At 48.5% G+C, this 10,690-nt stretch overlaps 1 protein-coding gene across 1 annotated transcript; it reads left to right on the top strand.

Moving 5' to 3' along the window:
* The first annotated feature begins 376 nt into the window (after nucleotides 1–376).
* On the top strand, nucleotides 377–6,628 carry LOC138242818 (proline-rich protein 12-like). The gene is made up of 8 exons (XM_069198582.1): nucleotides 377–500; nucleotides 1,594–1,725; nucleotides 2,366–2,446; nucleotides 3,404–3,827; nucleotides 4,761–4,901; nucleotides 5,257–5,380; nucleotides 5,793–5,985; nucleotides 6,403–6,628. The coding sequence occupies exons 1-8, from the start codon at nucleotides 477–479 to the stop codon at nucleotides 6,457–6,459; spliced, it is 1,176 nt and encodes a 391-aa protein (XP_069054683.1). The 5' UTR covers nucleotides 377–476; the 3' UTR covers nucleotides 6,460–6,628.
* Nucleotides 6,629–10,690: the final 4,062 nt, after the last annotated feature.

Here is a 10,690-nt window from a genome sequence, read left to right as displayed (position 1 = left end):
GAAATGTATCACATGGAGAACGAATAATTCAGAGAATTAGAACTCAGCATCATATATTTGTAAAAAGGTGGTCAAAATGGGAAACATATAGAGTCTCTTTTTTTAGTAATGTGATATTTACAAAGCAGCAGACAATTTGAACTTGGGGAAAAAATATTGCAGTTGTTTTTACACTCGGAACACAGCCCTGGAAGAGCTATGACATCATCAGAACCCATGGAATTCTGCCATCACACAGACTCCTGGTTCTGAGCATTATGATGTCATCAGTTCAGTGTTCAAAAACACCATCAGAACCTAACAACAGGCAGTGTGCTGGGAATTAAACAGAATTGCATACTTTGGATATCAAGGCACTTTTTCAGTTATGAACATTACTTAGTAGAAACAGGTTTCCTGATATAATTACAAGAAAAAGACAATTACGTTTTGCCTGTAATGGGAACACTTTATCATTAGAAAAATTATATTCTATAATGCAATCTTTGGCACAGATTAAGGTAAGACGATTATTATTGTTAATACAAATGTTAAATGATTTTTAAATACAATGTATAAGTATATAATGTAGCTGTGCAAATGACTTGAAAATAAATTTTCACGACTTCATTTAGTAATACAATTGTGTGCCGATATTCTACTGATATCCGTGTTGCCATGTTTTAAGCCAAAAATTCTCATGCTCTGTATTTCATCATAGAAAAGCTAAGCACTCACCAGAACATCCTTTTGGACAACATAAACCCTGCACAACAACATGTGTTAGCTTTAAGGCTGCGCAGAAATCAAGGATGTACAGTATCTGAGCTACTGTGGTCAATATAAATAAAAGATGCTGAATGACAAGCCTGACTTCTTCTCATCCAAACTTTTTTTGGATGTTTTTTATAATAGAAAACACAAGTTTTTTAGGTTTTGAGTGAATGTTTCTGCTCATAATTTATGTTAATTAGTTTTTTATAACTTATATCATAACTTAAGTCAAAACATATCTGCTTATATATTGTAATATTGTAACTCCTGATTGTGTCTAATATGTCCAAGTCCTGCACAGTAGTGAATGTTTAGTAAACACCTCAGCAAGGTGGAGCTGAAGAGTCAGACTCGCCCTCCAAAGACCCTGGGTGACGTTTAGATCTCAGCTTTTGATAAAAAGATATATGTTTAGTATACTAGAAAAATTGGGCTGTGATTATTCCCTCAGTAGATACTGTACAGAAAATGTTGTTACTTTCTGTGGCCGCAGAATGATTGTGTGATTTTTCTAGGGCTCTTTCCAGGTTCCTGTCTCTTCTCCCTTCCTAACTGCTGGTTTCACAAATGATCAGATCTCTGACAAGCCATAATTCAAAATAAATGAGCTCCAAAAGCATTTTGTAGTTAGCAGTCACTAAGCTATACCTCAACCAAATCTTTCTAAGGAGGTCTTAGGTAGTTGATCTGAAATGCTCTCAAGTTACTCTTAGTTTAATAAAGGCCTCATCTTTAATGATTAAAGGTTGAGGTGCTTCAAAACACAAATTAACTCTAAATCTGAGTGAGGAAATACATGCCGTCCTGTGGCCCTGTGACTCTGCGCTCTCCCCTCTCCAGTCTCAGCGACACCGAAAGGGGTACCAAACCTCCTACATGGCCGACTACAAGCCCCCGAGCGAGCGCGGCCCGCGCCTGTACCGCCTCCACCCCCGCCCGCCTGGCAGACCAGCCACCAGCACGCCCAAAAAGGTATGCCCGCTCAGGAGGGGTCTCATCCACACCCCTTCCTCCGCCCACACTTCAGACGGGAAGTTCTGGCTCCCACACATGTAGCACCAGCATGGACGTGAATTCATACGAGAGGCTGAGAACTAAAAGACCTTGACTTCTGTCTTCTAGCAGCATGTGGCTGAACATCCATGGGTGCAAAAAGTTGGTCACAGCAGTAAAATGCTGTAAAATCCTTACAGTGCCTAGATCCTGGTCTACCTGTATAGTACCTATACTGTCTTTAAACAGCTCCTATCACTCGAGAACTGGACTCTTCCTATCCTGACTCAGGGATATCACAATCCACAAATTAAGTTTTCTACTAATACAGTGCTTGTATCTCCTGAATGTGGACAATGGACACTCTTTATATGGATTATAGCACTAATTGAACAATTGGTCCATATGTACATTAAACGGCAGAGCCTGGCATGCTGGCACACTACAGTGTGTAATTTGACAGTGCAGTGGGGGGTGTGTCAGTGTGTCCTGACACAGTGCAGTGGGGGGTCTGTCAGTGTGTCCTGACACAGTGCAGTGGGGTGTCTGTCAGTGTGTCCTGACACAGATCCTTGTTAGTCCATGCACTCTGGCTCAGTGCAGTGCTGACATGTTGCAGATGGAGGAGGAGTGGACTCAATATCAGCAGAAGCGCAGCAGGTCCTCCAGCAGTTCCTATAGCTCATCCACCTTTGCACAGGTAAGCTTTCCTGTTTGCTCCCTCATATAACCACTGGAAAATGTCTCGTGTAGCAAAAGTCTAATTTCTCTAACATGTAAGGCTATAGAAATAATGTTTCTGATAAAATATTCATTCTCAGACTTAAAGCTGGTAGGCATTTAAGTAATGGGTGTATTTGGATTGAGAATCAGAGTACAGATAAGGATTTGATTACTAAGGTAAGGGATCGTATTAGGGATAATTAGTGGAGTACCACAGGGATCTATATTAGGACAGCTGTGAACTAGTCAAATCCACTGATTGTACCGAAATGTGTGAAGCTAATATAAGCAGGATTAGCAAACTCCAAAAGCAGGAAAACAAATTACAAAAGACAAAATTCAATAGGGGGAAAACACCTGGACAATGATGTTTAATGTAGACCAGCACAGAGAGCTATGTGTTGAGGTTTGGGAAGAGATGAAATTCTTGACATTTTGTCTCTGCTCTCTTCTGTACAAATACTCACCTGCTGTCCACATCTCTGTGCGTCTTTTTGAGCTCTTGGTTTGGTCTTGTAAGAGACAGACTTCTTTAGCACTCCTGCGCCTCATCGTCTTTCCATCTCGGGGATGTGACCTCTGTTCTCCTCCAGCCAGGACAGGAGTCTCCTTCTCTCCTCCTCTCAAACGACCGGCTCTATAACCTCACTCTCTCCCTGCTCCGGCCCTGCTGTCTGCTCCGTTCTTCCAGTTCTCCTGCTACCATCAACCCTCCCTGGACCCCTGATGAACCCCAGCTCTACTGCTCCTGCCCCTGCCGCTCCCTCCTCCCCCTGTCCAGCCCAGCCTGTCCTTGTGGTGTTGTCTTTCCTGTAGCCCCCCTAGTCGCTGACCTCCCCTCTCCCCGAGGTGTGACTGGATGCACTGTGGCTGTGGCAGTGGGTTCCCCCTCAGCTGGTGTCTGACTCTTGCTCCCTCCTCTGCCTCTCCTCAGAAGGGGAAGAACCTGGTGGCAACGCTGCTGGAGAAGAGCCACACCCCCAGCAGCTGTGGCAGCCCCACCCTGGGGCCACAGCCAGGGGACCAGCCCAGAGGGACCCCCAGGGCACCCCTGCAGAGGAGCCCGGGAGGCCAGGTCCTGCTGGAAACCAAGCAAGCGCATCGCGGTGGGGAGAGACCAGGCAGTGGCCTCCTTCCTCCAGCCACTCCCCACGGCCCTCTGCACTGCTCTCCACCTTCTTCATCCTCCTCTCCCTCGTCTTCACCAAGCCCCACGCCCCCACCCACACCCCCCTCAGCCCCCGGCTCGCCCCAGCCCGAGAGGCCGGCAGCAGCGCCCCCTGCAGCCCGCCAGCAGGAGCCCGTGACACCCGCCAGCCGGCTGCGCCTCGTCCCCAGCTCCAGCCCCAGCGAGGAAGGTAAGGCAGCTGCCGTGTGCAGGGAGGACCGGCGCGTGTCTTGATGTAGGCGTCGACAGCGAGAGACACTATCCCAGGCCTTTACAGAGCACGTCCCTGACAGTCTCTAACAGCAAACTGTAATTCACGAGAAACAGACATTCCAGTGCCGTCACTTCCCCCCAAGCAACCACCTAGTGAGTAATACACGGGCAGCTGATAGAGACACGCACCAGCAACCAACGACAACTGTACTGCAAACATGACGAGCTCCTGATATGTTCTCAAGACATGAAGACTGCACCAATAGACTACTGCATTAGTGGGAAGGAAGAGTACATTTTGTTGGGTTTTACGATATGTAGACTTCTATGCTTTCAACCAGGCTTTACTGAATACCTACAATTAGTCAATAACTTATAGAAGCTTATTAGCGCCACAGAGAAAAAAATATTTTTTAAGTTTGACTGTTGGGATAGACGGTTTGTCATCTGTGTAACATTGGTGTACAAGGAAACCTGGTACAACCATCCAGACCCCTCAAGGACACTGACAAAGGCAACCCAGCGCTCGCTTCAGAAGGCACAGTGAGGCACGAACCAGAGGACACAGGCAGAAACTAGCAGGAAGGGCGTTTAACACTGACACCCGGAGGCACTTGGTTTCACATGGGGTTGCAGGAGCCTGTCGGGAAGCCAACAGCCTTGTTTACATCAAGAAATGGCTGGATAAGAACCACAGATCAACAACGTACCGACAAGCACGAGGGCTAGATGGGCCTTTGGCCTTCATCCCGGTGTTCATCAGTGCTGCAGTGCCCAGTACACTGGGGGAGCTGTGCTTGGGAAACTGTACAATGGCATGGATATTAATAGATATTGGCACGACTCAATATTAAAACAATAAGAAAAGGTGAATAAGGAGTGGCGGCCGTAACGCTGTGTCTGTTTCCAGGGAGCGGGTGGGGCTCTCCTGCGCAGGGAGAGGGCGACACCTGGTCCTACGAGGCCTACCTCAAGGACTCCTGCCGCTCGGCCAAGCTGCAGTCGCTGCTCAACCGCCGCATCATGGAGCAATCCGTTGTGCTGCAGCAGGGTAAGGCACAGCCAGTCCTGGTGCTGGGGACTCTCTCTCCTGCCCCTCTCAGTTACATCACTCGAACTGTAAATGACGCAATGATGAAACTGACTGAATTCTTTTCAGTTCAGTCAGATGCTGTTTGTAACTACTGCATTTCATTAGTAACTGGGTATCCCCAACTTGGGAGCAGAAACAGACCTGGGAGGGGTTCTCCCATCAAGCAACTTGTTAATTAAGGCCAAACGTGTTGATGGGTCGCAGGACTCTGCAGGACTACCTGTTTTAACAGGACAGGAACTTTATGACGCAAATTCAAAACCCAGCCTACTGTCGATGGAACGACCTGTGCTGTTGTGTGTCCCTGCTGCAGGGCTGCCCTTCGAGGGAGAGTCCATCTACAGAAGGTCTTTCCAGGCCTGGGAGGTGCCCGCGGTGCCCTTCAGAGCCAGCCAGCCCCGTCCCCAACCCTGCCTTGCGCTGACCTGGCAGTACTGGTACTGAGCACCACTGCTCGTCTCCGCTCGTGTCCGCCTGGAGCCCAGGGAAAGCAGGCTGTACAGGGCCAGGCGCTGCGTTACGTGATGATAAAGAGGTCTGGGAGGGAGGCAGATGGACTCTTCCGTGTTGCCTAGGCCGGGAGTTCCCAGAGGTCCACACACCTGGGCCTGAGCTCTCGCTGCTGAACCTTGAACCCTTAATTGACTTAATATCAGGCTTAACTTGAACTGTTTGATGTTTTTTTTCTCTCTGAGCTCTTAGACATGTTGGACATGTTTCGACCACATTGTATTTGGCAATGAATCCGATCAGGAAGTTAGTTCAATGAGGGCTTCAGTTCGGTGCTGGAATTAAGCTGGACCGGCACCGGCACCTGGCTCAGACTGCCCCGTGCCCTCTGCTCCTCAGGAGGCCCTGGATGTCGGAGTACAACGACAAGTACGGGCAGCTGCTGCGCTCCTTCTCCTCGGGACAGCCCTGGGGCCGCGCGCTGAAGCCCACCGCCTCGCAGCCCCGCGTCGCCCTGGCGCCCCGCCCGCCCCGCCGCTCCCAGAACACGCACTACCTGACCGAGTACCAGGAGTCCTTCAGACCGTACAGGGTGAGCCCCGGCCTGCGAGGGGCGCTCCTCCGGCCCAAGCAACAACAGGCCACGTCCACCCTGATCACTTCCCATAACCCACTGCGAAGGCATCACATGAGCCCCCAGAAAATCCGCCTCGAGTTTCTACAGTGCACCCTACTGTCCCTTCCTGGGTGTCACTGCGGAATCAGTGACAATCAGGCCCGTTAAGCAATGTTGGAATTGCTCTGTGGGAGCAGAATCCTTCACTCAAGTTAACTGCAGCAAACCTTCCCTTAGCTCCTGTACTCATCACCTCTCCGGACACACAAAGGCACAAACACAACCAGCTTAGCTTCTGCAGTGTGCAGGATACGAAGCAGGAGTTTGGCATTTTTGGCTTGGTATTGCTTTGAAAACATCCTCTGATAAAATCGTGTCTTTTTCTCACTCCAGGAACTCACCTCCAGACCCAGAAGCTGCCCAGGATACAGACTGAACCAGACAGCATGAGCCCCAGCTCACTGCTCTCTGCTTACCACCCCTCTCCACCACGTCTTCAAAAAGAACACAGAGAACCACGCGGGTTTTCTTTTCATTTACTGTCCCGTCTTTTTTAGGGCTGAAGATGTATGACTTGCAGTGACATCCTATTGAAAAATACAAGCAATTTTGAAAATTTCCTAAGAGAGATGTTTTGTGGATTAGTATTCATAACAAAGTGGCTCATTAGGACAATGTGGGAACAGTCTAAAAGCAATTCAAATCCCAAATCAAAATCACGTTTCATCAGGCTGCCTGATGATTTGTCTTTGTTTTAGTATTTTTCATCATTCTTAAATACGAGCTAGTCTGTTGAGAGAGCTCAACTGCAGCCCTCCACTGGGTGAACCTCTGTTCCAAGGAAATGCAGCACACAGACTGTAACCCAGGAGCTCAGGCTAAGACAGGACTGGGACAGGAGTCACTCTGCACAAGCCTGAGACAGTTTCCACGCTCCCTCAGACCCATGCAGGGGTGAAGGTTCAATAACCAGGCTCTTCGGCTCCAGTGTAGGCAGGCTCAGCAGGTAACGTGCTTGTCTGGACTGAAGCATGTCCACTGCTTCAGTGGCCTCTCAGCTGGGAGTTTACCATCGACGAGCTTTAGTGCTGGCTAGGCCCTCAGCTATCTTAATTGTCAGCGAGCACCAAGCAGCAAAAAGACAGGTCTACAAACACATGGGCCATCTGTCTCATTTGTCTAAGCACTGTTCTTCAGATTTTCAGATTAGGACCAGAATGAGTTCAAGAAGGGATAAAGATCCACTGCAGGGGTATTGAAGAATTGCTCATGAAGAGGCTTGAACCTTTATGAGGTGTGGTAGCATGCAGGCTGCTCAGGTGTCATACCTGGAGAAAGCTCAATTCCCAAAATACTAACCGCTTCCTTTCTACCAGAAGGGACACCAGGTCTGCCAACCCGAGTTATACCCAGGTCCTAGTTAGCTGATCCAGAACTGCAAACAGCTCTCTATTCATCCAATTAAAACCCCTCTCAGAGCTTCCCTGGCATCTCTTTTGTATAAACCTTTATAATAGGGGGCACCCAATTTCCCACAACTACTAAAGCTGCTATGCCACACTGTCCTTAACCTCTAGCCACACCTGGGGCACGGGGCAACACAACCCAGGGGGTCTGAGGGGCTGGAACCCGCTCAGCTGAGAGAGGGCGGGGCACAGGGAACACCCATGGAGCACCTGCTGCTGTTAACTGGGGTACCAGGAAGACCTTTGAACCCACCGCACCTCATGGCTTCACCCTTTGATGTGGCTGTTAGAACTGGGCAAAACAAGTCACGGCACTCTCCTGCCAGGGTACAGCACTTATTCATCCCGCTTGCTGAAACGCAAGGAAAACAGAGCAATTTCTTCTCGGATCAGTTTGCCAGCACACTCTTCCTGAACCAAGGAGGAAACTGGGGGAGAGGCCAACCACGGCCATAAGTGACAGGCCCAGGCTGTCTGGACTGGGACAGAGGGCTCGAGCTGGCTGGCTGGCCGACGTCCCTGCGGAGAGACGCCAGGGTGAGACAGATGTCCTCTTTCCAAGTTGAGCATAACGCCTAAGGAGACTTAGGAAATTCCCCGTCTGTCACATTTTACAAGAGTTTAACAATGACAGAGTAACTGTGATATGTAAGACAAACAAAGGTCCTCTATCTCAAGATAAACAACTGATCTGAAAACGCAGAGCCCCGCCATATACAAGGAAACCCCAAACAGTGGAAATATCCAGAGCGCTCAGTTACTTACGGTAAAAATATCAGCCATCTGCACAACTGTCTGCTCCAGACCCTGCAACGTACACAGCAAACACGCTTCCAACGATCAGCAGTCAAGGCCATATTCATTTAACTTGGCAGTGTTCTGTATTCATGTGGCCTTTCTGCCAAACCTGAACACAGACTGGGAGAACGTGTAGTTGTACAATTAAAATCAGCTGGCTGCCTTCACTGGAAAGAAAGAAGTGGCATATCTACAGTAGGTTTTACAGACGGTTTTCCGAACTCATACATCAGAAAGACCACCGAAACTAAAATTATTCTGCAGCTAGGATCACACATTCTCCCTTCCCTTAACGACAGATTACTGTTCTTTTAAATTTTCTCCATTCATTGGAAGTTTCATTTCACCTCTCTGCACCCATTCTGACTTCACACCTCTTGATTGGCATCTCTTTCTGTCCCCTGCTCCCGCCTCTCACTCCTCCTCCCTCCCAACCTTTGTTCTCCCGCTACTTTACCTTTGCCTACTGCCCTGTCTCTCTCACACCTGAAGGCTCCACGGCCGAAACGTTGTGTTCTCTTTCTTCTTTTTTTCAGCATGGAATAAACCTATTACTTGTTCCTTTGCAGCCTACGCATGCTGACACAGCTACCCACCTGAACTACTACTACCTACAGTAGGTACAATAGAACATTTGCAGCATCTAAGACCTACTGGAAAATAATCTTAACTCCTTACATTTACACAATGCTTTTTATCTCAAAGGGTTTGGAAAGGCTTTTACAAATAGGGGGCTGTATTGTGGAAGCCTTATACGAAACTTAGCCAGGACACCAGGGCTATCATTCCCATGCTGAGAAACTGTCACCACGCAGCCAGGACCTGAGGTTATGTTCTCCACTGAGGAAAATAATGCCAACACGCCAGATGACCTGCAGCACGAGTTCGGAAATTCTGGTCTGGAGGCAAGGCTGTGATGGGGCGGTAGAACACCACTTTCTAGTTCATGGAACACTTAGAACAAAGCCTGGTTCTGAAAACCCTTGGAATCACGGCACGTACTGCAACATCACAGCTGGCTGGATGCAAATCAGCCAGAGGAACGAGAGGTTTCAGTCTCATTGTAGTGGCGAGAGATGATGAGGCACCCCTATCCTCAGAGTTTCTGTACACTGAACCCCAAACTCGGGCTGTGAAAAGGAAGAGCCAAAGTTTGACCTTTGTCTGCAAAGCTACAGTTCATGATGGAGAAACTCTCTGGGAAGCAGCAGGCTGCTGCTAGACATGCCAGGACTGCAGACAGAAGAAACTACATCTTTGATCATCCGAAGCAGTAAGACCAAAACAGGCATGCTCGATGGGGAAGAGATCACAAGTCTTACCTCTGAAAAGAGCATGAATAAATCTTCAGATCCATCATAAAAATAAACCCCCAATCGTCAGATAGGCAAAGGAAGTCATGTCTGCATGCCTGAGCCTCACCCACATCTCGACAGTGTCTGAAAATTTCCAGACCCTGTGACCTTGGCTAATGACGTTGCAAGGGGAACTGTCGCCTCCTAGACAAGCTTGCAGCACCCAGTCGGTTTAAGTATCACATAAATGAAGCTGTGCATCATGCCCGCATATAGCAAAAGCTGTTACATATAGCTCTTCTGGTATTACTACACCCTTTAGTGTGCTTTTGTGTTGTAGCACATAAACAGGCCCATTGTTTTTCCGATGTGTATTTTCACTAGCACAAAACAGTACAGTGTAGACTAGGATGAGCACGACATACACGTGGGGACTTGTTCACAGGAAAAGGTTTGTGGGAAAAAGAGCTACCGTTAAAAAAAAAAAGCTGTGAACTGCAAAAATCCATGAACGAAGCTGCTAACACTTCTATGCGGAGTCTACCAGACTTGAGGATATTTCCATCCTTTCCCCAGAATGGCTAAAATCCAAGAGGGAGGGAGGGCTCCTGGGAGTACAGAGGGATTCTGGTCCAGGGAGTGGAGAGCCCCTGGCCGTCAGCGGGGCCGAGCCACTCCAGTCCTTAGCTGAAAGCGAACTGGAACGAGTCCCTCCCTCTCCGATGCGCAGCTGGGGCCAGTCCCTGCCGTCTCTCCTCCACGGCCTGCTCAGACAGGCTGGCTCCTCACCAGGATGGACAGAAGGCATCCATCTTGTGTTTCGGAGCCTGTGGAAACTCAAGAACAGGGCTCTCGCACTGAGCTCCAGGGAGATCTTCTGGTGTCCGTTCCACGCCCCTCCTTGCAGTTACACAGCTGGCTAAATTAACGAGCAGCATAACCAACACTTCTAAACAGGTCCAGATGTGATTTATAGGTAGTTGTACCGTTAATGAAGTGAACGTCTTGTGCAATCAACTGCAAAAGAACTTAAGAACATTTTCTGAATTTGACATTCAGGACTTCATTTAAGATTTGAAAGGAGAGCTGCATCAACTACCAAGGAGCATGTAAATGTTAATT

The sequence above is a fragment of the Lepisosteus oculatus genome, chromosome 1 (assembly GCF_040954835.1).
Source record: "Lepisosteus oculatus isolate fLepOcu1 chromosome 1, fLepOcu1.hap2, whole genome shotgun sequence".
Taxonomy (NCBI): Eukaryota; Metazoa; Chordata; class Actinopteri; order Semionotiformes; family Lepisosteidae; genus Lepisosteus; species Lepisosteus oculatus.
The sequence above is the reverse complement of the archived record's forward strand: the minus strand, read 5'-3'. Positions and strand labels throughout refer to the sequence as shown.

Excerpts from the sequence above, each read along its gene's own strand:
- LOC138242818 (XM_069198582.1), top strand. The coding sequence starts at position 477 with ATGCAATCTTTGGCACAGATTAAG. Across the intron at positions 5,381-5,792 it reads GCGCTGACCTGGCAGTACTG|GAGGCCCTGGATGTCGGAGT; the intron begins GTACTGAGCACC and ends TCTGCTCCTCAG. Across the intron at positions 5,986-6,402 it reads AGTCCTTCAGACCGTACAGG|GAACTCACCTCCAGACCCAG; the intron begins GTGAGCCCCGGC and ends TTCTCACTCCAG.